The 20,811-nt window shown below is 57.2% G+C and overlaps 1 protein-coding gene and 1 pseudogene across 1 annotated transcript; one reads left to right on the forward strand and one right to left on the reverse strand.

Moving 5' to 3' along the window:
* LOC137464098 (uncharacterized) overlaps positions 1-20,811 on the reverse strand; it is a 1,364,046-nt pseudogene that overhangs the window by 314,973 nt on the left and 1,028,262 nt on the right.
* On the forward strand, positions 3,325-5,709 carry LOC137464079 (class II histocompatibility antigen, B-L beta chain-like). The gene is given in 5 exon segments (XM_068175392.1): positions 3,325-3,482; positions 3,954-4,226; positions 4,777-4,824; positions 4,827-5,039; positions 5,615-5,709. Coding segments are annotated over 5 exon segments (711 nt in total). The 5' UTR covers positions 3,325-3,400.

The raw sequence follows: 20,811 nt of genomic DNA on the forward strand, positions 1-20,811 counted from the left end.
GTCGACATTGCCCCTTATTCTTGGGAATTCCATATTCCACCATGGCTAGAGCCAGCAAGCAATGCTCTGCCTGCAAAACCAGACCTGCAGCTCTTCAAAAGCTCTTCAGCAGAAAAGGAGAAAACTCCCAGGGATCCCTTTGCTGCTGCAAGGACACTGACAGGAACTTTCCTTCAGCCTCCCAGGCGGGCACATGGCTGCCACATGCCGAGCTCACAACTTGCTGCACAATTCCAAACACCAAAGGTTCCTTTCCCACTCACCGAAGGAGGAGCTGCTCGGGATCCACTCATGAGGTGCCCTGCAAGGGAAGAGGGAACATGAACCAGATGCTGTCAGGAAAAAAACTGCCTGTGGTGGGAAATGCCCCGGAGCAAGGCAACCCCGAGAGAGCATTTTGCTTTCACACCGTCCCTCCAGGAGCCACAGTCCCTTCACACAGCAAGAGAACAGCACAAAATACTGGGCTGGGTCAGCTCTTGGCTGGACAGGCAGTTCCAGGTTCTGCTGCCACAGACTCCCCGCTTGAGGGAACAGAACCCCCCAGGGCTCATTGCAAATGCTGTGCACGCCCCACTGGCTGCAGACACCCCCTTTTCCAGCTGCAGCTGCTGCCAGGAGCTCTCCCAAAGCAATGGTGTCTTCATGGCAATTTGGTTACAAAGTCAGCTCAGGCCCAGAGGAAGAACAGCAAGCACACAGCAAGCCCAAAGCCACAGCACCGAGGGAAAACCTCGACTTACGTGCCAAGTGGGTTAAAAAATACCCCGCATACGCCACAGAGTACAGCGTGCAAACTGCAGCAGCCACGTGCTGGATCATTTTGGCTGCGCTGCACACGTCTGCAGACTGTAGCCCTGCAAGCACAGAAGGACACCCGTCAGGGGTGGGCTGGCTGCTGAGAATGCCTCGGGCAGGAGGATCCTCCGGCAACGAGCAGTGCCCAGAGCCACTCTGGACACTGAGGCCTCCGTGTGCCACAGCAACGGGAACACCTCGGGGACGTGGCAGTGCTCCTGTGACATCACAGCAGCAGCTCACGCAGAAACCGCCTGGAAGGTTCTCCTGTGTCACAAAGGAGCACAAAGAGCCCTCCCAGGGCACAGCCTGTTGCCCAAAGGATCCAGGAGGAACTCTGAAAATGCAGCAAACAAGGACACCCCATAGCCCAGCCTGAACACTGAGGAGGAACAAGGACGGCACCAAAGCAGAGCAAACATGACCTTTAGTCACTGACACTTCTGGCTAAAACCAGCAAGCCGTGTTCCATCTGGGATCTTTGTTCTCGTTCTAAAAACAAGCAAGGTTCTCCACTCTAAATATAGAGAAGGCAGGAACTGGGTAGGAGGTGGGATGAGGAAGGAGGAGGAGGAGGGGAAAAGGAGGAGCAGGAAGAGGAGGAGCAGGAGCAGGAAAAGGAGGAGAAACAGGAGGTTCCAGTGACCCCTGTGGCCGCAGCACCCTTGGCTCCGGGACCATCGCCCCCAGCTCATCCTGCAGGTGAGAGGGGAGGGGGAGCTCGTCCCAAATCTATCGGGGGTCCCTGAGAGCGTTTTTTTATTGGGGTGTGTTTGGAGCTTGCAGATTGTGGAATTGAGCCCCAAATATCGTCTGGGAGGCCCAAGTAAACCCTCTGAGGATTTTTTCTCTCTGTGTGTGTGTGTGTGTAGGTTTGGATCTTGAAGGACCCCAGAGCTGAGCCCCTTGGGGGGATCTTTGGGAGTCCACGTGGCCATTGCCCAGGGTCACCAGGGGGAGGACATTGGTCCTGGGGACCTCCGGGGGAGCAGAGGAGGGGAACTCCTGGGACCCCCAGAGTGGGGGGAGTAGAGAGGGGTGATCCTGGAGCTGGGGAACCCCGGCTGGCTGGAAAGGGGGGGAGCCTGGAGAGGAGGGAGCCCTGGGACCCCTGGGATCTCAAAGTAGAGTATCAAGGCAGAAGGGACCCCATGGACCCCCAAAAGCCCCTGGATCATCCCTAAGCAGGACGCCAAAAAAGGGGGATCCCCTGGAGCCATTGGACCCCCATCATCCCAGGGAAAGGAAACCTCTGGAACGCCAAAAGTGGAGAGATCAGAGATTGGGAACTCCTGGGAGAGTTGTTTTGGGCTGAACCTTGATATAGTGGAGATTTCCATGGACACAAGACTCCTGCTGAGTTCCAGGGATGGTCTTGGGCAGTGAGGAGCCTCTATTCCAAGGTGCTCCCACCTTGGTTTTCCCCAAAGCAGGATTTGTCATTCCCAGGGTGTGGCTGGATGGAGAAGGAGGAAAAGCCCTGGAGATCCTGCAGGAGGAGGGGCTGCAAACCCAGCCCAGGGAGCTGTGGGGAGGAAAGAGCTCCCCTGAGCCAGGAACTTGGCCGAAGTTCCATCTGGAGCTCGGAGCTGGTGGAGAACCCTCATGGCAGGGAGAAGCCCCACAAGTGCTTGGAATGTGGGCAGGGTTTCAGCTGGAGCCCCACCCTGATGGAACACCAGAACACCCACACTGGGGAGAGGCCCTGTGAGTGTGGGGAGAGCTTCAGTGGGACCTCTGACCTCACCGATCACCACAGGATCCACACTGGGGAACGGCCCTATGAATGCTTGGAATGTCAGAAGAGCTTCAGGTGGAATTCAGAGATTGTCACTCACCAGCACTTCCACACCAGGGAGAGGCCCTGTGAGTGCCCCGAGTGCAGGAAGAGCTTCCTGCGCTGCTCCAGCTCCATCCCCCATGGGAGGATCCACGTTGGATGATCCCCAGTGACCCCCGCTGGGCAGAACCCCGGTGACCCCGTTCTGGGTGATCCCGGTTGGGTGGGGGGAAGGTGTTGGAGAGATTTCTTTCCCCTCTGCTTGTCCTGGTGTGATTTGGTTGGTAATAAATTCCCTCCCTGTGCCCGGGCCGGGTCTGTTGTGCCCGTGCCGGATTTGCTGAGGGATCTCTCCCGCTCCTTGTCCCCAGGCAGGAACCCTCGGTTCCATTTTCTGTCCCTGTGCGGCTGCGGGGGGCAGGGACAGAGCGGCTCTGGGGGGTGCCTGGCATGGGGCCAGCGTCACCCCTCGCCACGGGCACCCCTGAGACCCCGCGCAGCCGGGCACACATTTCTGGGCACAGCTGAGCTCCCAGCTGCGCAGCGCCCCAAGGCTCCCCGTGCCTGGAAAAGCCCCAGCCGGGGCTGCAGCGTCCCGGAACCGCTCAGCCAATCCAAACGCAGCCAAAACGCGCTGCAGCCAATGGGAGCGCGAGGAGTTGAGGAGTCATCGGTTGTGTGGCAGAGCCTCGGCAATCGGTGCCCAAAAGTGCTCGGAGCCAATGAGAGCGCGCGGCGCTGCTGAGCCCGCGCTGCTCCGGACTGGTGCTGCCAGCGCAGCGCGGCCGCTCTGGGGCTGGTGCTCCCTGGGCGGCGCTGGCCATGGGGCGAGTGGCGGCAGCTGGGGCCGTACTGGTGGCACTGGTGGTGCTGGGAGCCCCCCCGGCTGCGGGCGCGGAGCTCTCGGGAGAGCGGGGGGAGCGGGAGGCGGTGGGACAGGGGGGAGAATGGGGAAAAGGGGGCGGTGGGAGCCCGAAATTGCAGGGGCAGGAGGAGGAGGGGACCCCGAAAGGAAGAGCGGGAGGGGCTGAGGATTGGGGGCAGGTGAGGAAGGGTCGGGAGAGGGTGGGAAAGTGGGGAAAAGGGGAGGTTAGGACCCCAAAACTGAGCGGGAAGGGGGGCTAGGGATTGATAGAAAAGGGTGGGAAAGGGGTGGAATGGGACCCCAAAAGTGAGTTGGGTAGAGGCTGAAAGTCGGAGGGGAGAGGATGTGGAAGGGCAAATGGGGGAAGGGTGGAAAAGAGGAAGTGGCACCTCGGGCAGGAGAGATCCATGGCGGCCTTGGGGCACAGAGGGTGCGGAGTGGGGATCCGGGGTGGATCCCGGAGCTCTGGGGCTGCTGGGGGGGCACCCCCGGACCTGTGTCCTGCACACACAGGGGTGTTCCAGTACGTGGGAAAGTCCGAGTGTCACTTCATGAACGGCACGGAGAAGGTGAGGTACCTGAGCAGGTTCATCTACAATCGGGAGCAGTACGCGATGTTCGACTGCGACGTGGGGCACTTTTTGGGGTTCACCCCCTATGGGGAGACAGCAGCCAGGTATTGGAACAGCGACCCAGACGTTATGGAGCAAAAAAGGGCTGCGGCGGACTGGCTGTGCCGGTACAACCACGAGTATCTCAGCCCGTTCCTCACGGAGCGCCGAGGTGAGCGCGGGGCAGAGCGTGTCCCCTCGGGCCCTGCCCTGCCAATGACCCTGGAGCCCCTCAAAACCTCCCTGGAATCGGCCCAGAGCCCTCAGCCCTCCTTGTGCCCATCCCCGAGACCTTGTGTCCCTGCCACTGACCCCCGTGGCTCTCCCAGTCCATCCCAGTCTCTCCCAGTGCCTCCCGGCTGTCCATCTCAGCCTAGCGTGGTGCTGCCGCCTCTCAGCCAATCAGAGCGCGTGTCTCTGATGACTCATCAGTTGCCAGGCAGACCCGCAGCGCCGAGTGCCCCGCACTGGACTCGGCCTCCCAGTGCCGCGCAATTCGTTCCCAGTTCCTCCCAGTGCCGCCCCAGTCCCTCCCAGTCCATTCCCAGTTCACTCCTAGACCTCCATCCTCCCTCCCAGTGCCCCCCATCCCCTCCCATCTCTCCGAGTGCCGCCCCAGTCCTTCCCAGTCCATTCCCAGTCCCTCCCAAGGCCACCCCATCCCTCCCCTCTCTCTCCCAGTTCCCCCCAGCTGATCCCAGTCTGTCCCCGCTCTCTCCCAGTTTCCCCAACCGTATCCATCTCGCTGGTGCCCTCGAGCTCCCAGCCCGGGGCTGCTCCGTGATGGATTTCTACCCTGCCCACACCCAGCTGAGGTGGTTCCAGGGCCAGCAGGAGCTCTCTGTGGTGGCCACTGACATGGTCCCCAACAAGGACTGGACCTACCAGCTCCTGGTGCTGCTGGAAACACCCCCCTGGCGCGGGCTCACCTGCAGCTGCCAAGTGGAGCACGTCAGCCTGGAGCACCCCCTGAGCCGGCACTGGGGCATGGGGGAGGAATTGGGGGTGCTGGGAGAGCCACTGGGATGTGCTGGGAGCAACTGGGAGGGAGTTGGAGACAGCCTGGTTTCAGCTGGGAGAGGGGCTTGGAGGTGTGGAAGGGCTGAGAAGTGGTTTCAAGGATGCTGGGGAGGGTGGGATGGGGTTCTGGGGGTCCTGGTGGACACTGGGAGGGAGTTTGGGGGTGCTGGGTATGACTGGGAAGGATTGGAGTGAGTCTAGAGGAGCTGGAAGGAGATTGGGGATGGAAAAGCAGAGGTTGGGATGAGGTTGTTTGCGCTGGGAAGAGACTGGGAGGGGTCTGGGTGAGTCCTGGTGGGGCTGGGAAGGGACTGGGAGTGGGTTTGGGGGTCCTGGGGCTGTAGGGGAAAACTGGAAGGGGGTGGTGGGATCCTGACAGGAATGGGAGAGGCTTTGGTGGGTCTAGGGGAGACCGGGAAGCGTTCGGGGGGAGGTTTCAGGGGGTCCTGGGTGGGATGGGGGTGACTGGGAGGCTACTTGGAGGGGCTTGGGGTGTCTCTGAGAGGTTTTGGGGGGTCCTTACCCCTGCAGACCCCCCAGAGATGCCACTGGATGCCCCCCGCAGCAAGATGCTGTCAGGGATCGGGGGCTCCGAGTTGGGCTTCGTCTTCCTGGCACTGGGGCTCAGCTTCTAGGGGCATGTGTGCTCCTTCCCCAGGGCCACCAGCCCGGTGTCACCCCCTTTTCTCTGCACACAGAGCTCCTGAGCCGCCGCCGGCTGCAGCCCCTCCCCGTGGTCTCGGGCCCGGCCGGGACCCCCCGCTTCATCCCCACGCTGATTTTGGGGGTCGTGTGTCCCCCCAACCCTGCTGTCACTCTGCCCCCGCCTGCCTGCTCCCAGTCTTCCCAGTAAAGCTTCCCAGTTAAACCCAGTCCAGGTTATGGGGGGCAGTGGGGAGGGACTTGGGGGGACCCCACGCGGGGGCCGGGACTGGGCAGGGAGGGTGGGGTCCAGGTGGGGAACACTGGGTGCTGCGGGTCTGCCCGGCAACTGGTGAGTCATCAGCCCCGCTCGCTCTGATTGGCTGAGTCTTGTCCATCGCGTTCTCTCATTGGCTGAGGAGAGGACCGGGACTGGAGAGAAGCAACGGCAGAGATCCCGCCCCGAGCACCGGCACGGGGACAACAGACCCAGCCTGGGCACACGGAGGGAATTTATTACCAACCAAACACAGCAGCACAAGCAGAAGGGAAAGAAATCCCTCCAACACCTTCCCCCCACCCAACGGGGATCACCCACAACAGGGCTTATCCACGATGGAGAGACGGGGACAGCTGAGTTTAGACCAGAAGCCAATTTCATTGAGGGTACCAGGTGTTTATACAGGGTTTTACTTGTGTGGTGCTCAGATAGGGCTCGATGTTTGCTAACAATTTCCCATTGGTTACACATTCTTCATGACATCACGGCACCTGGGAACATTATCTTATCACAAAGTCTCACAACAGGTTGCTTGGTCACTTCTTGCCCAGGGAGACTTAAACTGTGTCTGTGTCTCCCACAGTTTCTGCTCAGTCAGGCCTCAGATCTCGGCCCCTTTATCAGCTCCATTGTTTTCCTCTCTGTTTTATTCCCCATTCGGGGGCACCAGGGCTCTGCCCAACGGGGGTCACTGGGGATCATCCAGCCCAGATCCTCCCATGGGGGATGGAGCTGGAGCAGCCCACAAAGCTCTTCCCTCACTCTCTTCCCTCACTGCAAGCTCTTCCCTCACTCTCTTCCCTCACTCGAAGCTCTTCTTTCACTCGGGGCACTCGCTGGGAGAATTGAGGCGAAAAATGAAAAGCTTACAATTCTGATAGATTTGTCAGATGTGGTACGTATTTCAGCACCGTGCGCACGCCAGGCTTTTCCCTTCACTGGCCATGTGTGTTCCTGAAAACTCCGGATTCTTTTTTATTACTCTAGCTAATTTACATATTCATAGAATTTCACAATACGTTCATGCATATTCATTCTTCTGATTTTGCCTTACACTTACAGCTAGTTACACTTGTACTCACTTTTTGTCAGAAAGTACAGAGAGAACTCCTGGGTCACTCTGCGATGTTTGTTTCAAGGTTGGAGGAGTCTTTCTTATCTCTTTAGCATACAAATTTGCATTCTTTCTCTTTAGCTGGGGCAGTTTTGCTTGTGCTCCAGTTACTAGACTAAACAGCATATTTTACTTATGTTTGCAAGCACAAAGAAGAACATTTTACCTAAGTCCAAAGGGATTTCTACCCTGTTAAATTTTTACACTATCTCAGGGCTTCCCTTACTGGTGCCTCCGTTGGTGTTGGGTCAAGTGAGAGCTCTGTGAGAAGCTCTTCCCACACTCCCCACACTCGTAGGGCCTCTCCCCGCTGTGGATGCGCCGGTGCAAGGTGAGACTGGAGTTGCGGTTAAAGCCCTTCCCGCAGTCGGGGCAGCGGAAGGGCCTCTCATCTGTGTGAATCCGCTCATGTAGGAGGAGAGTGGAGCTGGTGTGAAACCTCTTCCCACACTGGGGACACTCGTAGGGCCTCTCCCCAGTGTGGATGCGCTGGTGTGTTCTCAGGATAGAGTTCTGGCCAAAGCTCTTCCCACACTCCCCACACTCGTAGGGCCGTTTCCCAGAGTGGATCACCTGGTGCTGGATCAGGTTGGAGCTCCGGTTGAATCCCTTCCCACACTCCCCACACTCGTAGGGCCGTTCCCCAGTGTGGATCCTCTGGTGCTCGATCAGTTTGGAGATGTGGCTGTAGCCCTGCCCACATTCCAAGCACTCGTATGGCCATTCCCCAGTGTGGATCCTCTGGTGCTGGATCAGGTGGGAGCTCTGGCTGAAACCCTTCCCACACTCCCCACACTCATAGGGCTGTTTCCCAGTGTGGATTCTCTGGTGCCGGATCAGGTGGGAGCTCCGGCTGAAACCCTGCCCACATTCCAAGCACTTGTGAGGTTTCTCCCTGCCATGAGGCTTCTCCACCAGCCCCGATATCCGGCTGGATCTCCGGCCGCCTTCCTGGCTCATTGGGGCTCCTTCCTCCCTGCAGCTCCCTGGTATGGGTTTGCAGCCCCTCCTCCTGCAGGATCTCCGGGGCTTTTCCTCCTCCTCCATCCAGCCACACCCTGAGAATGACAAATCCTGGTTTGGGGAAAAAACAAGAGAAGAGCACCTTGGACTGGAGGTTCCTCCTTGTCCCACTTCATCTCAGGAAATCACTGGGCATCTTGTGTCTGTGAGAACCTCCAAAACACCAAGATTCACCCCAGAAATACTGCAAAATTCAAGACACAGATAAAAAAATCCCCACACCTCAAAATTCAGCAAAAACCTCCTTCAAAAGATAAAGATTCAGCTGCCACATAAAACCAAAGCAACAACATTTAGCCCAAGCAAGCTCAGTAACACCAAGATTCACCCCGTGAAAATCCTGGATCCCCCTCCACAGTCACCTGCAGCATGTGGGGGAGCAGCGCTCCTGGGGCTGGGGGGAGGCTGCAGACACAGGGAGGGGCGGAACCTTGTGCTGCTTCCTGTTTCTGCTCCTCTTCCTCCTGTGTCTCTGCTCTTCCTCACACTCCTCTTCCTCCTGCTATTCCTCCTTCTCCTGCACAATCCCACCTTCTCCTGCCACGCCCATCCTTTGACCATTTTGTTCCTCAACCCTGCTTCTCCTTCCCTTCTCCTTCTGCCCCCAGGCCCAGCACCCACTGCCAGCTCCCTCTTCCCCCCAGACCCACAGCATCCCAGCGCAGGGGCAGGGATGGAGCTGGGGCAGGTCGGGCTGGGGCAGCGCTGGGCTCTCGGCCGCTTCCGCCCGCACTCGGTCCCCACTGCAGCCGCTCCCGCCAGGACAGCGCGGGGGGGCCCGGCCTTGGCGCTGCCCCACTCCCACCTCCCCAAATTCCCCTCGCGGGGGTGATGGGGCCGAGGGGGGGGCGCAGGTGGGCTCCAGGTGGGGAACGCTGGGAGCTGCGAGTCTGCCTGGCAACTGGTGAGTCATCAGCGCCGTGCGCTCTGATTGGCTGAGCTCTGCCTGAGGGCTGGGGCTGCAGCAAAGAGGGGACACCCTGCTCCAGGGGGGATGTCCCGAAAACGGGGGACCCCCATGAAAGGAACAAGAGGAAAGTGTCTTTACAAACAGATGCTGTGAATCTGCTCCGAGATACGGCCAGGCACCTGTACATAAGGAAGTGACAGGAGAAGCCATCGGTTTCAGGAAATGTTATCAACACAGACTGCTGCTCAGCCAAGGTCCTGCTCAATTCATGAACTTCCCGAAGAACAACAAAGACTTAACAGAGCCAGGAATATCCTCTGCTATACAATAGTGGGGTGCATATGAAGGGAGTATGTACTAGGTGGATTGGGAAGTCTGCACCTCTCAAGTACTTCAGCCAGTGGGGAAAGGGAGAGGGAGATGTGGCCAGGAGAATTGGGATGAAAAGGAGGCTGTGTCCTCCAACAACTGCAGAGATCCCATGGGGAATGTCCCATGGCCTCTCCCATTTCTAGGAATGAAATTACTTTTACAGGACTCCTCTGTCTGCTTTGTGGACAGAAACCTCTGCTGATGTCAATTTTCCCACACACCCTGGGGCTCATCCGGAATTCCTTCCACTGGTCCGGAGGGCCGGCGGGCAGGGAGTGCAGCTGAAGGTGCCTCACCCACTTTGGGTGATCGGCTCCCTTGGCTGGCGGCGGCACCGGGGATCGATTGGGGACCTGGGAGTGACCAGGAGACAGACGAGGGACACATCAGGGGGGTCTGTGAAGAGTCAGCAGGGAGAGAGCACTGAAAATCTCAGCAGTGAGTGCACTGGGATCTTCGGGGAGTGAACATGGCAGGGCACCCAGGGAGGGGAGAAAAGGGAAAGCCAGGGAGGGGTCCTGGCCAAAGGGATGATGATCCCAAAATGTCTCTGAAGGGTCCCTTGGGAGAATGTTGAGGTAGTTTGCACATTCCCCCAGAGGTAATTAAGGACATGGACAGCCCGGGGGGCAATAAGGGAAGTGGAGAAGGGATTTGGACAACAGGGGATGGATGGTGTTGGTGTGCTGGGAAGGGATCGGGTGAAGGGCAGTGGGCAGCAATATGGTGAAGGCAAGAAGCAGCAGGAGGAATCTATGTGGTGAGAAAAAGGATGATGGAGAAGGGAAGGAACAGAAAAATACAGAGGACTGGGATGTATTTCAGCACTGTTTTATCCTCAGAATTTGCCAGCTGATCCAGATCCTTTCCATCCCGGGTTTCCAGGACAGGAAAAGAAAGGAGGTCAGGATGTCAGGGGGTTTCTCTGTGGTGGGCAGCGGCAGCACCGGGCGCAGAGGTGCGGGACCGGGAGCACGGGCTGGGGGCCTGTGTGGAGCTGCGGGGCCGGGCCGGGGCTGTGGGGCAGCCGGGGCTCAGCGCCGGGCGCTGCCTGACCCCACCAGCCCCGGGCAGGGCCGGCAGTGGCCCCCGGCCCCCAGGAGCCTGCGGGACGCCCCGGCCGCTGCCCGGCCCCGTGGAGCTGCCGGCCCTGCCCGCCGGGGGGGCTGCCTTTGGACACTGCGGCAGGACAGGGACCGGCTCTGGGATACGGGCTGGGGAGGGGACCCTGAGCACAAGGAGGAAAAGAAAGACACATCTGGGAAATGCAGATTGTACATGGAAGGATCAGGATTTTCTATTAAGCATTTGCTTTGGGTCGCTGGAGAAAGGTAAGACTTTGCACAAAGCTCAGCAGCTCTCAGAGGATGAGCACCCACAGGCAGTGAGCGCGGCTGCAGGAGTGGCAGAAGAAGGCCCTGGAGCACTTGGGCACAAAGGCACAGCAGCTGAAGGCAAGAAGGGATGAGCAAAAGGCCAAGCTGAAGGCAAAGGCCATGGCACAGTTCCTACAGCCCCTCAGGGATCAACCCCACGGCCCAAGGGGCCCCGGCACCCAGGGGACGGGGTCGGCCACAAGCACCTGGCAGAGGCATTGCCCTCCTGGGCAGGGGAGAGCCCACCCAAACAGCCCCTGGGAAGGAGTCAGGGCTGTAATCCAAGATGCCATGGGTACAGCTTTTGCCGTTGGCTTTGGCAAGAAGAAGAGCCAGACCCAGGGCAGATATTCAATTCTCTCCCTTGCAATTGATCTTGGGAATTCCTTACCCTGGTAATTCTCCACCCAGTACAGGGTGGGGATAAGGGATGTACATTTAAAGCAGTCTGTGGCCAGAGTCCTGTCTCTTGTGAAATCCCTCCCACAGGAAGCTGGGCTGGCACAGAGCCTGCCTTGGCACTTTGCTGTTCCCAACATCCAAGCAGGACATCGGGCCCTGCCTAAGGAGGGCAAAGCAGCACCACTGGTGGCCAAGTGGCGTGGCCCATGCCAAGTGTCCCTGAGGCCAGAAACAGCCCCCAGCACAGCTGAGCACGGGGGACCCCTCAGCCTGGGCTCCAGGGCTCTGAAGCCCCGGAGATTTTCACTTCCCGCCTGCAGCAGGAGCATGGGAGGCCCCCACGGAGCCTGCACTGAAGGCAGCGCAGCAGCAGCCAGGGCTCCACAGCGGGGCAAGCCCCTGGGCCTGCCCACACATCCTCTGCTCAAATCCTCTGCCTGGGCACCCTCCTTGGGCATCTCCAGCCACCGGGGCCAATCCTTGCTGCCACTGCTGCAGCTTCAGTGCTTTCTGGGCCTGCACTGCCACAGCTGCTGGCAAAGACAACGGCACAATTCCACTCTGGGTCTCAGCCACACTCACACACTGCGCTGCCTGGGATTGCACTGATGGAAAATACACCAGGTCACAGACTTTAACATTTTTAACATTTTATTTCTCCACTCAGCCTTGGTTTGCCTTGGCCTCGGGGAAAGAAATGGTAAAGGTTTTTTTAAGGGATGTTCCACCACTCAGTGGAGATGAGTTTAACATCTCAACACACTGGGAATGGCCCAAAAGATTCCCACAAATATAACGCCCAGCAGCAAACAGCAACCAACACCTACTCCAGACACTGCCCCCAGCAGAGCTGGAGACACCTGCTCTGGAAAAGGCTGAGAAGGAAATCCAGCAGTTCCGACCTGATGAACAGCAGAAGCCAAGAAATCCGGGTCCAAAAGGAACCCAAATACTAAAAACTGCACAACTTGAAACTACAGAACATTAAACCAATGGATTTAGATTGGTTCAGACTGTATCAAGTATGGGAAAAATCCAGTTAAACCCACGTGTCATGGAACGATTTTCTCTGCACACCCGGGCTATGTGGGGATGGAATGATTTCTGTTGCAGATCTTGGCCAGAATCAAGGAATGCCTTGACTCCTACACTAAACATATTGGTGGAGTTTTCCTTTCTTCTGCACTTTCAGAGCAAAGTTTATAACAGAAGAGTATTTTTTGTAATAATCCTACTTCTATATTGCCGGTTAGGTTTTGGTCAGGGATGAGAGAATGAGTTTTTACTCCGAGGAGAAGTAGAAAAAACTTAATTGCCTTGGGATTATTTTGTGTATGTTTGTGTGAGAGATACCAAAATTTTGGTCTGGGTTTTGCAACGTTCACCTTCAGGCTGCATTTTGCAAAACGAGAAGAGATTTAAAGGTGACCCTTTCACTCATAAACACTAAATAGATGATTTGAAGGAAAAAATAAATAAAGCAGCAGTTTGTGGGGGGAGCACATGTGAGACTGCTGAAGGCTGCTCTGGAAGAGAAGCTGCATTCCAGGCAGCCAGCAGAGGAGCTTTAGAAATGCAAATTAACACTGCTGGGGCAAAGTGGGGACAATGGACCTGCCTCTTCTTGCCTGGGGCAGGAATTGGGCTGATTCCTGCTGCCCCTCACCCCAAGCTCTGCCTGCCTGCACAGATGGAATCGGCACAGCTGAAGGCAGAGCCCATGGTGAGGATCTCTGACTCTGCACCAGAAATGGGTGAAGCTGCAAAGGGAAACAGCAAATGGAGACTGTTGTGAAAACCTCACTAAAATAAGGGGGGATCATCCCTGTGCGCAGGCGGATCGGGAAGTCTGAACCTTCCAAGTCCCTCAGCCAGTGGGCAAAGGCAGAGGGAGATGCGGCCGGGAAAATGAGCATCCAAAGGAGGCAGCGTGCTACAACAAGGGCAGAGAGCGCATGGCAAATGCCCCACGGCCTCTCCCTCTGCTCAGCAATCGAGTCACTTTGACAGGACTCCTCGGTCTCCTCTGGCCACAGAAACCTCCGGCGACGGGAATTTCCCCGCACGGGCCCGGCCACGGGGCAGCCACCTCTGTCCCAGCCACAGCAACCGGGACGAGCCAGCGCTGCTCCGGCAGCGGCTCCTGCCCAGGCAGCGGCGGGAAGGAGACCGCGGGCAGCCGCTCCCGCAGCGCCCTCAGCCCAGGGCCGGCACGGGCCGGACACGGCACCGCCAAGCCGCCGGAGCCCCCTGCCGCCCCCTCCGCCCGCAGCGAGCCCCGAGCCCCCGCAGAACCCGGCGCGGCTCCCACCTGCGCCGGGGCCGCCTCCGAGCTCCGCCAATGCCGCCTCCCCGCGCTCCGGCCGCTGCCGCCGCTCCCGGGCCCGCACAGACGCTCCGCCAATGGCGCCGCTGCCGAGCCAGGGCCGCCCTCAGGCCGCCAGCGGGGCCGTGCTTCGCCCCGCTCTCACCAATCAGCGCGCCAGAACCGCGACTGACGGCAGCAGCGGCCAATGGCAGCGAGGGGCGGGCTCTGCACACGGCACAGCCTCGCCCCGCGCTCTCAGGGCCCCCCGGGCTGTGGGAGGGCAAAGCCGGAGATGAGGAACAGCCCTGGAACGGGCCCGGGCCCGGGCCGGCATCCATCTGCAGCACCAACAAACTGCTCCGCACCTCCCGACACGGCTTTCCCGGCCCTGCGCCTTCGCCTTCGCTGGCTCCGGCTCTGCGGGAAGCCCAGCAGCCCCACTTCTCCTGCCCCCTAATTCGGAGCATCAGCGCATCGCTTTGATTTCCCCCAAAAAGGGAAAACCGCCCCAAAGCCCTGTGGGGGAGTGGGGGAGGGGAGAGATTTCTGGCACAAAACTCCAAAAGCTCCGAGCAGGACAATGAGAAGTCAGTGAAGAGCCTTGAATCCAGCTTTCCCCACGCCTCCCTCCTTCCAGCTGCACCTCTTCCTCCTCCTTCATCGCTGCCCTGCCCTTCCCTCCCTCCTCCTCCTTTAACAGGAGCAGCGACACCCTCGGTGCCCCGTTCCCGCAGCCCTGGCAGCCCGCGGAAGGAGCGGGTATGGAGCCGGGACAGGTCGGGATAAGCTGGGATCAAACTGGGAGAGACTGGAATCCTGCAGGGAGTGAGAGAAAGTTACCAGGCTCATACTGTAACGAACTGGGCTCGTACTGGGAGAAGCCACTGCCGGCCCCGGGACCACCCAAAAACACCTCCCGGGGACCCCCCGATGTCCCCCGAGGGCCAGCTGCGGCTCGGCTTTGGAGCCCTGCCAGCTCCAAACATCCCCCCCAAAAAACCCCAACCCAGGCACCCCCCGGGATATTTGGGCCGAGCTCCCCCTGCCCGGGCACCTGCGGGATGGGGGGCGATGCTCCCGGGGCTGCGGCGACTTCTGGCAGCGCCAGGGCCCCGCGATTCCTTCTCTCCTCTCCTCCGGCTGCTCCCGGCTGCCGCTGCGCCTCTTCCTCCCTCCCTCCTCCTCCTCCCCCGTTCCCGAAGGCCGAACCGTGAGGGGAAAGGGGCGGGGAAAGGGCGGGAACCGTGAGGGGAAAGGGGCGGGGCCAGGCCAAGGGCGGGAACCGTGAGGGGAAAGGGGCGGGGCCAGGCCGAGGGCGGGAACTGTGAGGGGAAAGGGGCGGGGCCAGGCCAAGGGCGGGAACTGTGAGGGGACACTCTGTGAGGCAGCGCTCTGCAGACAGAACTGCCACGGACTGAAAATGAACGGCAAAGAAATCAGTAAGTCTGAAAGTTTTATTTGCTATCAAATACATCCCAGCCACCCATCCCCACACAGTCCCCATGTCACCGCTCCAAACTGGGATCCCACTTCTCCTAATCTCCTCCCAACCCCATCTCACTCTGGAGGCTGTGGAATCGAGTGAGTTTTGGGTGGGATTGAGATTTTTGAGGTGGGAACAAGCAAATTGAGGTGGGATTGAGCCTTTATGGGTTAAAATTCAGTGGTTTTCAGTGGCATGTGAGTGGTTTTGAGGGGAAAGATCGATGCCTCTTGGCTTTTGGAGTGCAGTTAAATTGAGAAGAGAAAAAAATTAAGGTCAATAGGAAAGGAGAAGCAGCCGGGTGTGTTCCCAATGTGGATCACAGGGAATGTGGGTCACCAGGGCTGTGCCCAATGTGAGTCCTCCAGTGGGGGATGGAGTTTAGCTCTTCTCACATTGGGGCACTCGCAGCACTTCCATTACCGGTGGCTCCGTTGGTGTTTGGTCAAGGTAGAGCTGCTGGGGAAGCTCTTCCCACACTGGGGACACTCGTAGGGCCCCTCCCCGGGGTGGATGCGCCGGTGGATGATGAGGGTAGAGTTGTGCCTGAATCCCTTCCCGCAGTCGGGGCAGCAGAAGGGCCTCTCCTCTGTGTGAACCAGATAGTGCGTGAGGAGATGGGAGCTGGTCTGAAACCTCTTCCCACACTTGGAACACTCGTAGGGCCTCTTCCCAGTGTGGATCCTCTGGTGCTTGATCAGGCTGTAGCTCTGTCTGAAGCTCTTCCCACACTTGGAACACTCGTAGGGCCTCTCCCCAGTGTGGATCCTCTGGTGCTTCATCAGGTGGGAGCTCCGCCTGAAGCTCTTCCCACACTCCCTACACTCGTAGGGCCTCTCCCCAGTGTGGATCCTCTGGTGCCTGATCAGGTGTGAGCTCCTCCTGAAGTTCTTCCCACACTCTGAGCACGTGTGGGGCTTCTCCCCATCATGGAGCTGCTCATGGACCACCAGCTCCGAGCTCCGGCTCGATCTCTGGCTGCCTCCCTGGCCCAGGGTGGGTCTTTCCTCCTCAGATCCCCGCGATCTGCGTTTGCAGCCTGTCCTCGTGCGGCATCTCCAGGGCTTTTCCTTCCCGCTGGGTTCCTGCGTCGTGGAGCCGCTCAAATCAGCCTCTTCCACGAGGTTCTGCTGCAGGGATTTGTCCTCCCTGCTCTCCATCCTCAGCTCCTGCTCTGGGGGAGCAAGGACAAGGACAGGGTCTTCCTCTTCCTCGCCGCCTCCCAGGGGCTGGGAATGGGAAATCCTGGTCTGGGGAAAACAAGGGATGAGCACCTTGAGTCTGAAGGTCCCTCTGCCCGAGTCCATCTCCAGAAGTCCCTGGCCACCTGGGCTCCATAAAAACCTCCCAAACACCAAGATTCAGCCCTGAAAAAGCCTCCCAGGAGTTCCCCGTCCCTGCTCCCTCCCCTTTGCTGTTTGGGGCTCCCCCCTGTCCCAGCTGCTGGGGGTCACGCTTGGATTGGGGGTCCCCCTTCTCCTCGCTGCCCGCCCTCCGCAGGCTGCTGGGAGTCCCAGCAATCCCAAAAGCTCCCCCCTCTTGGCTCTCCCCATTTAGGGCTGCCGGGGCTTTTTGGGCTCCCGGGCTCCCTTCTCCCCTTCCTCTCTGCTTGGGGCTGCGGGGGCTCCAAGGAGTCCCCCCTGCCCCTCTCCAGGCTCTTGAGGGTCCCGCCGATGGCAGCGCTCCCCCCTCTCTGGGCTCCCCACTTTGGGCTCCTGGGGGACACAGGGCTCTGCTCCTCCAGGCTGCCTCTGCCGGCAGCCGCCACCGGGACCCCCAGTGTCCCCCCAAGGGACCTTTTCCGCTCGGCTTTGCAGTTCTTCATTCTCCAAACATCCCCCCAAAACAACCCGACCCAGGCACCCCCCAGGATATCTGGGCCGAGCTCCCCCTCCCCGCTCACCTGCGGGATGATCCCACAGCTGGGGGCTACGAATTCAGGGAGGGCTCGACCGCGTGTTTCCTCCTGCTGTCCTTGATCCGCCTTTGTCCCTCCTCTTCCTCTTCCTCTTCCTCCTGCCCCTCCTCTTCCTTCCCCCCTTTTCTTCCTCCCTAAGCCCCCCTCCTTCTCCTCCTTCATCCCTGCCCTTCCCTCCCTCCTCTTCTCCCCCTCTCCTCCTCTTCCCTAACCCCGCCTGATTCTCCTCTTCCTTCCCCCCTTCTCCTTCTCCCTAACCCCCCCTCGCCTTCTCCTCCTTCATCTCTCCTCTTCCATCGCTCCTCCTCCTCCTCCTCCTGTGTGCTATCCCCTCCTCCCTGTCCTCCTTCATCCCTCCCCTTCCATCCCTCCTCCTCCTCTTCCTCTTCCCCCTCCCTTTCCCCATCTCCTTCTCCTGTTTCCAGCCCTACTCGCTCTCCTTCTTCACCCCTCCTCTTCCATGCGATCCCAGTTTGTACTGGGATTTGTATGCTCCGTGTCTGTAGGATCCCATTCCATATCATCCCAGTCCTGTTTGTCCCAGTCTCTATGGTCCTGATCCATGTGGTCCCAGTCTGTGCAGTCCCACTCTGTGCAGTCCCAGTCTGTAGGATCCCAGTCCGTTATCCCAGTCTGGGTGGTCCCACTCCATAGGATCGCATTCCACAGGGTCCCAGTCCCTGTTTCATCCCAGTCCATAGGATCCCAGTTCCATATAATCCCAGTCCAGTTTATCCCAGTCCATAGGATTCAGGTCCATAGGATCCCAGTCTGGGCTATCCCAGTCCAGTTTATCCCAGTCCACAGGGTCCCAGGCCCTATTCGATCCCATTCCCTGTTTTATCCCAGTTCCATATAGTCCCAGTCCAGTTTATCCCAGTCCATAGGATCCCAGTTCCATATAATCCCAGTCCAGGTTATCCCAGTCCATAGGATTCAGGTCCATAGGATCCCAGTCTGGGCTATCCCAGTCCAGTTTATCCCAGTCCATAGGGTCCCAGGCCCTATTTGATCCCATTCCCTGTTTCATCCCAGTTCCATATAACCCCAGTCCAGTTTATCCCAGTCCATAGGGTCCCAGGCCCTATTTGATCCCATTCCCTGTTTTATCCCAGTTCCATATAACCCCAGTCCAGTTTATCCCAGTCCATAGGATTCCAGTCCATATTTGATCCCATTCCCTGTTTTATCCCAATTCCATATAATCCTAATCCAGTTTATCCCACTGCAGTTTATCCCATTCCATAGGATCCCCGTCCCTATTTGATCCCATTCCCTGTTTTATCCCAGTTCCATATAATCTCTCCAGTCTCTCAGGCATCATGGGGAACTGGGATAACTGGGGAGCACGGGATAATGGGGAAACTGGGAAAATGGGGGAGAAACTGGGGTAACTGGAGAGCACGGGATAATGGGGAAACTGGGAAAATTGGGGAGAAACTGGGATAACTGGAGTGCACGGGATAATGGGGAAATTGGGAAATGGGGGAGAAACTGGGGTAACTGGGAGAGTGGGATAATGGGGAACTGGGATAATTGGGGGAACTGGGATAACTGGGATAATGGGGAACTGGGATAATGGGGGGAACTGAGATAATGGGGAACTGGGATAATGGGGGGAACTGGGATAACTGGGGAAGTGGGATAATGGGGAATTGGGATAATGGGGGGAACTGGGATAATGGGGAACTGGGATAATGGGAGTACTGGGATAACTGGGAGAGTGGGATAATGGGGAAGTGGGATAACTGGGATAATGGGAGTACTGGGATAACTGGGATAATGGGAGTACTGGGATAACTGGGAGAGAGGGATAATGTGGGACTGGGATAACTGGGATAATGGGGAACTGGGATAAGGGGGAACTGGGATGATGGGAGTACTGGGATAATGGGAATTTTGGGATAGTGGGAAAATTGGGAATATCAGAATGGAAATTCTGGCATAACAGGAATACCGTTGGGAATTTTGGGATAGTGGGGACACAAACCAGGGTAACTGGGATCACGGGGATAATGGGAAAATTTGGAATGTTGGGATACCGGGAATTCCGGGATAATGGGAATTTTTGGATAATATAAATTCCAGGATAATGGGAATTTTGGGATAAGGGGAATTTTGGGATAACAGTGACAAAAACTGGGATAACATAAATTCCAGGATAATGGGAATTTTGGGATAAGGGGAATTTTGGGATAGCAGTGACAAAAAGTGGGATAACATAAATTCCAGGATAATGGGAATTTTGGGATAATGGGAATTTTGGGATAACAGAAATTCCAGGATAATGGGAATTTTGGGATAATGGGTATTTTGGGATAACAGTGACAAAAAGTGGGATAACAGGAATTCCAGGATAATGTGAATTTTGGGATAACAGGAATTCCAGGATAACATAAATTCCAGGATAATGGGAAATTTGGGATAATGGGAAATTTGGGATATCATAAATTCTAGGATAATGAAAAATTTGGGATAACATAAATTCCAGGATAATGGAAAATTTGGGATAACAGGAATTCCAGGATAACAGAAATTCTGTGATAACAGAAATTCCAGGATAATGGGAATTTTGGGATAATGGGAAATTTGGGATATCATAAATTCCAGGATAATGAAAAATTTGGGATAACATAAATTCCAGGATAATGGAAAATTTGGGATAACAGGAATTCCAGGATAACAGAAATTCTGGGATAACGGGAATTCCGGGATAACGCTGCCCGATGCCCATCCCGTTTCGGGAATGATTTGGGAATGTTTTGTTTTTTTTTTTTGGAATTATGGGGCGAGGTTTGTCCAGGTGCTGGGGGGGGGGTGGAATTTGGGGGGAATTTTGGAAGGAATGGGGGAGTTTTGGTGGAATTTTAGGGGATTTTGGGGAATTCTGGTGGAATTTTAGGGGATTTGAGGGCATTTTGGGGAATTTGGGGAAAATTTTAGGGGATTTTGGGGGGGATTTTAGGAGTTTTGGAGGACATTTTGGGGGATTTGGGGGGAATTTTAGGGGATTTGGGGGGAAATTTGGGAGGATTGGGGGAATTTTAGGGGATTATGGGGGAATTTTAGGGGATTTTAAAGGATTTGGGGGCATTTTGGAGGATTTGGGGGGAATTTTGGGGGATATTTTAAGGGATTTTGGGGGAATTTTAGGGGATTTGGGGGCATTTTGGAGGATTTGGGGGGAATTTTGGGGGATATTTTAGGGGATTTGGGGGGAGTTTTGGGAGGATTGGGGGAATTTTGGGGGGAATTTTAGGGGATTTGGGGGGAATTTTAGGGGATTTTGGGGCAATTTTAGGGGGTTTTGGAGGATTTTGGGGGGTTTAGGGGGTCCTTGGGGGTCTTGGAAGGTCTGGGAGGGTTTTGGGGGTCTTCGGGGACTTTAGGGAGGTCCTGGAGGTCTTGAGGTGTCCAGGAGGGTTTGGGGGAATTTTAGGGGAGTTTAGGGGGGGTCCTGGGGGGATTTTGGAGGTCCTGAGGATTCTCGGAGGATTTTGGGGGGCTTAGGGGGAGTCCTGAGGGGATTTTGGGGTCTCGGATAATTTTCAGGGGGTCTTGAATGGATTTTGGTGGCCTCAGGGGATTTTTGGGGATCTCAGGAGGATTTTTGGGGATCTCAGGGGGGTCTCAATGGATTTTGGGATTCGCAGAGAATTTTGGGGAGGGGTCTCATTGAATTTTGGGGGGCTTGGGGGGTCCCAGGAGGGATTTTGTGGGTCTCAGGGTGGGGCTCTCCATGAATTTTGGGGTCTCAGAGAATTTTGGGGTGGTCTTAGGAGGGATTTTGGGGGGTTGCGGGGGAGGATTTTGGGGATCTTGGGGGGTCTCTCAATGGATTTTGGGGTCTCAGAGAATTTTGGGGGGTCTCAGGAGGGATTTTGGGGTCTTGGAGGGGCTCTTTGGGGG

This window comes from Anomalospiza imberbis, chromosome 36 (genome assembly GCF_031753505.1).
Source record: "Anomalospiza imberbis isolate Cuckoo-Finch-1a 21T00152 chromosome 36, ASM3175350v1, whole genome shotgun sequence".
Lineage (NCBI taxonomy): Eukaryota > Metazoa > Chordata > Aves > Passeriformes > Viduidae > Anomalospiza > Anomalospiza imberbis.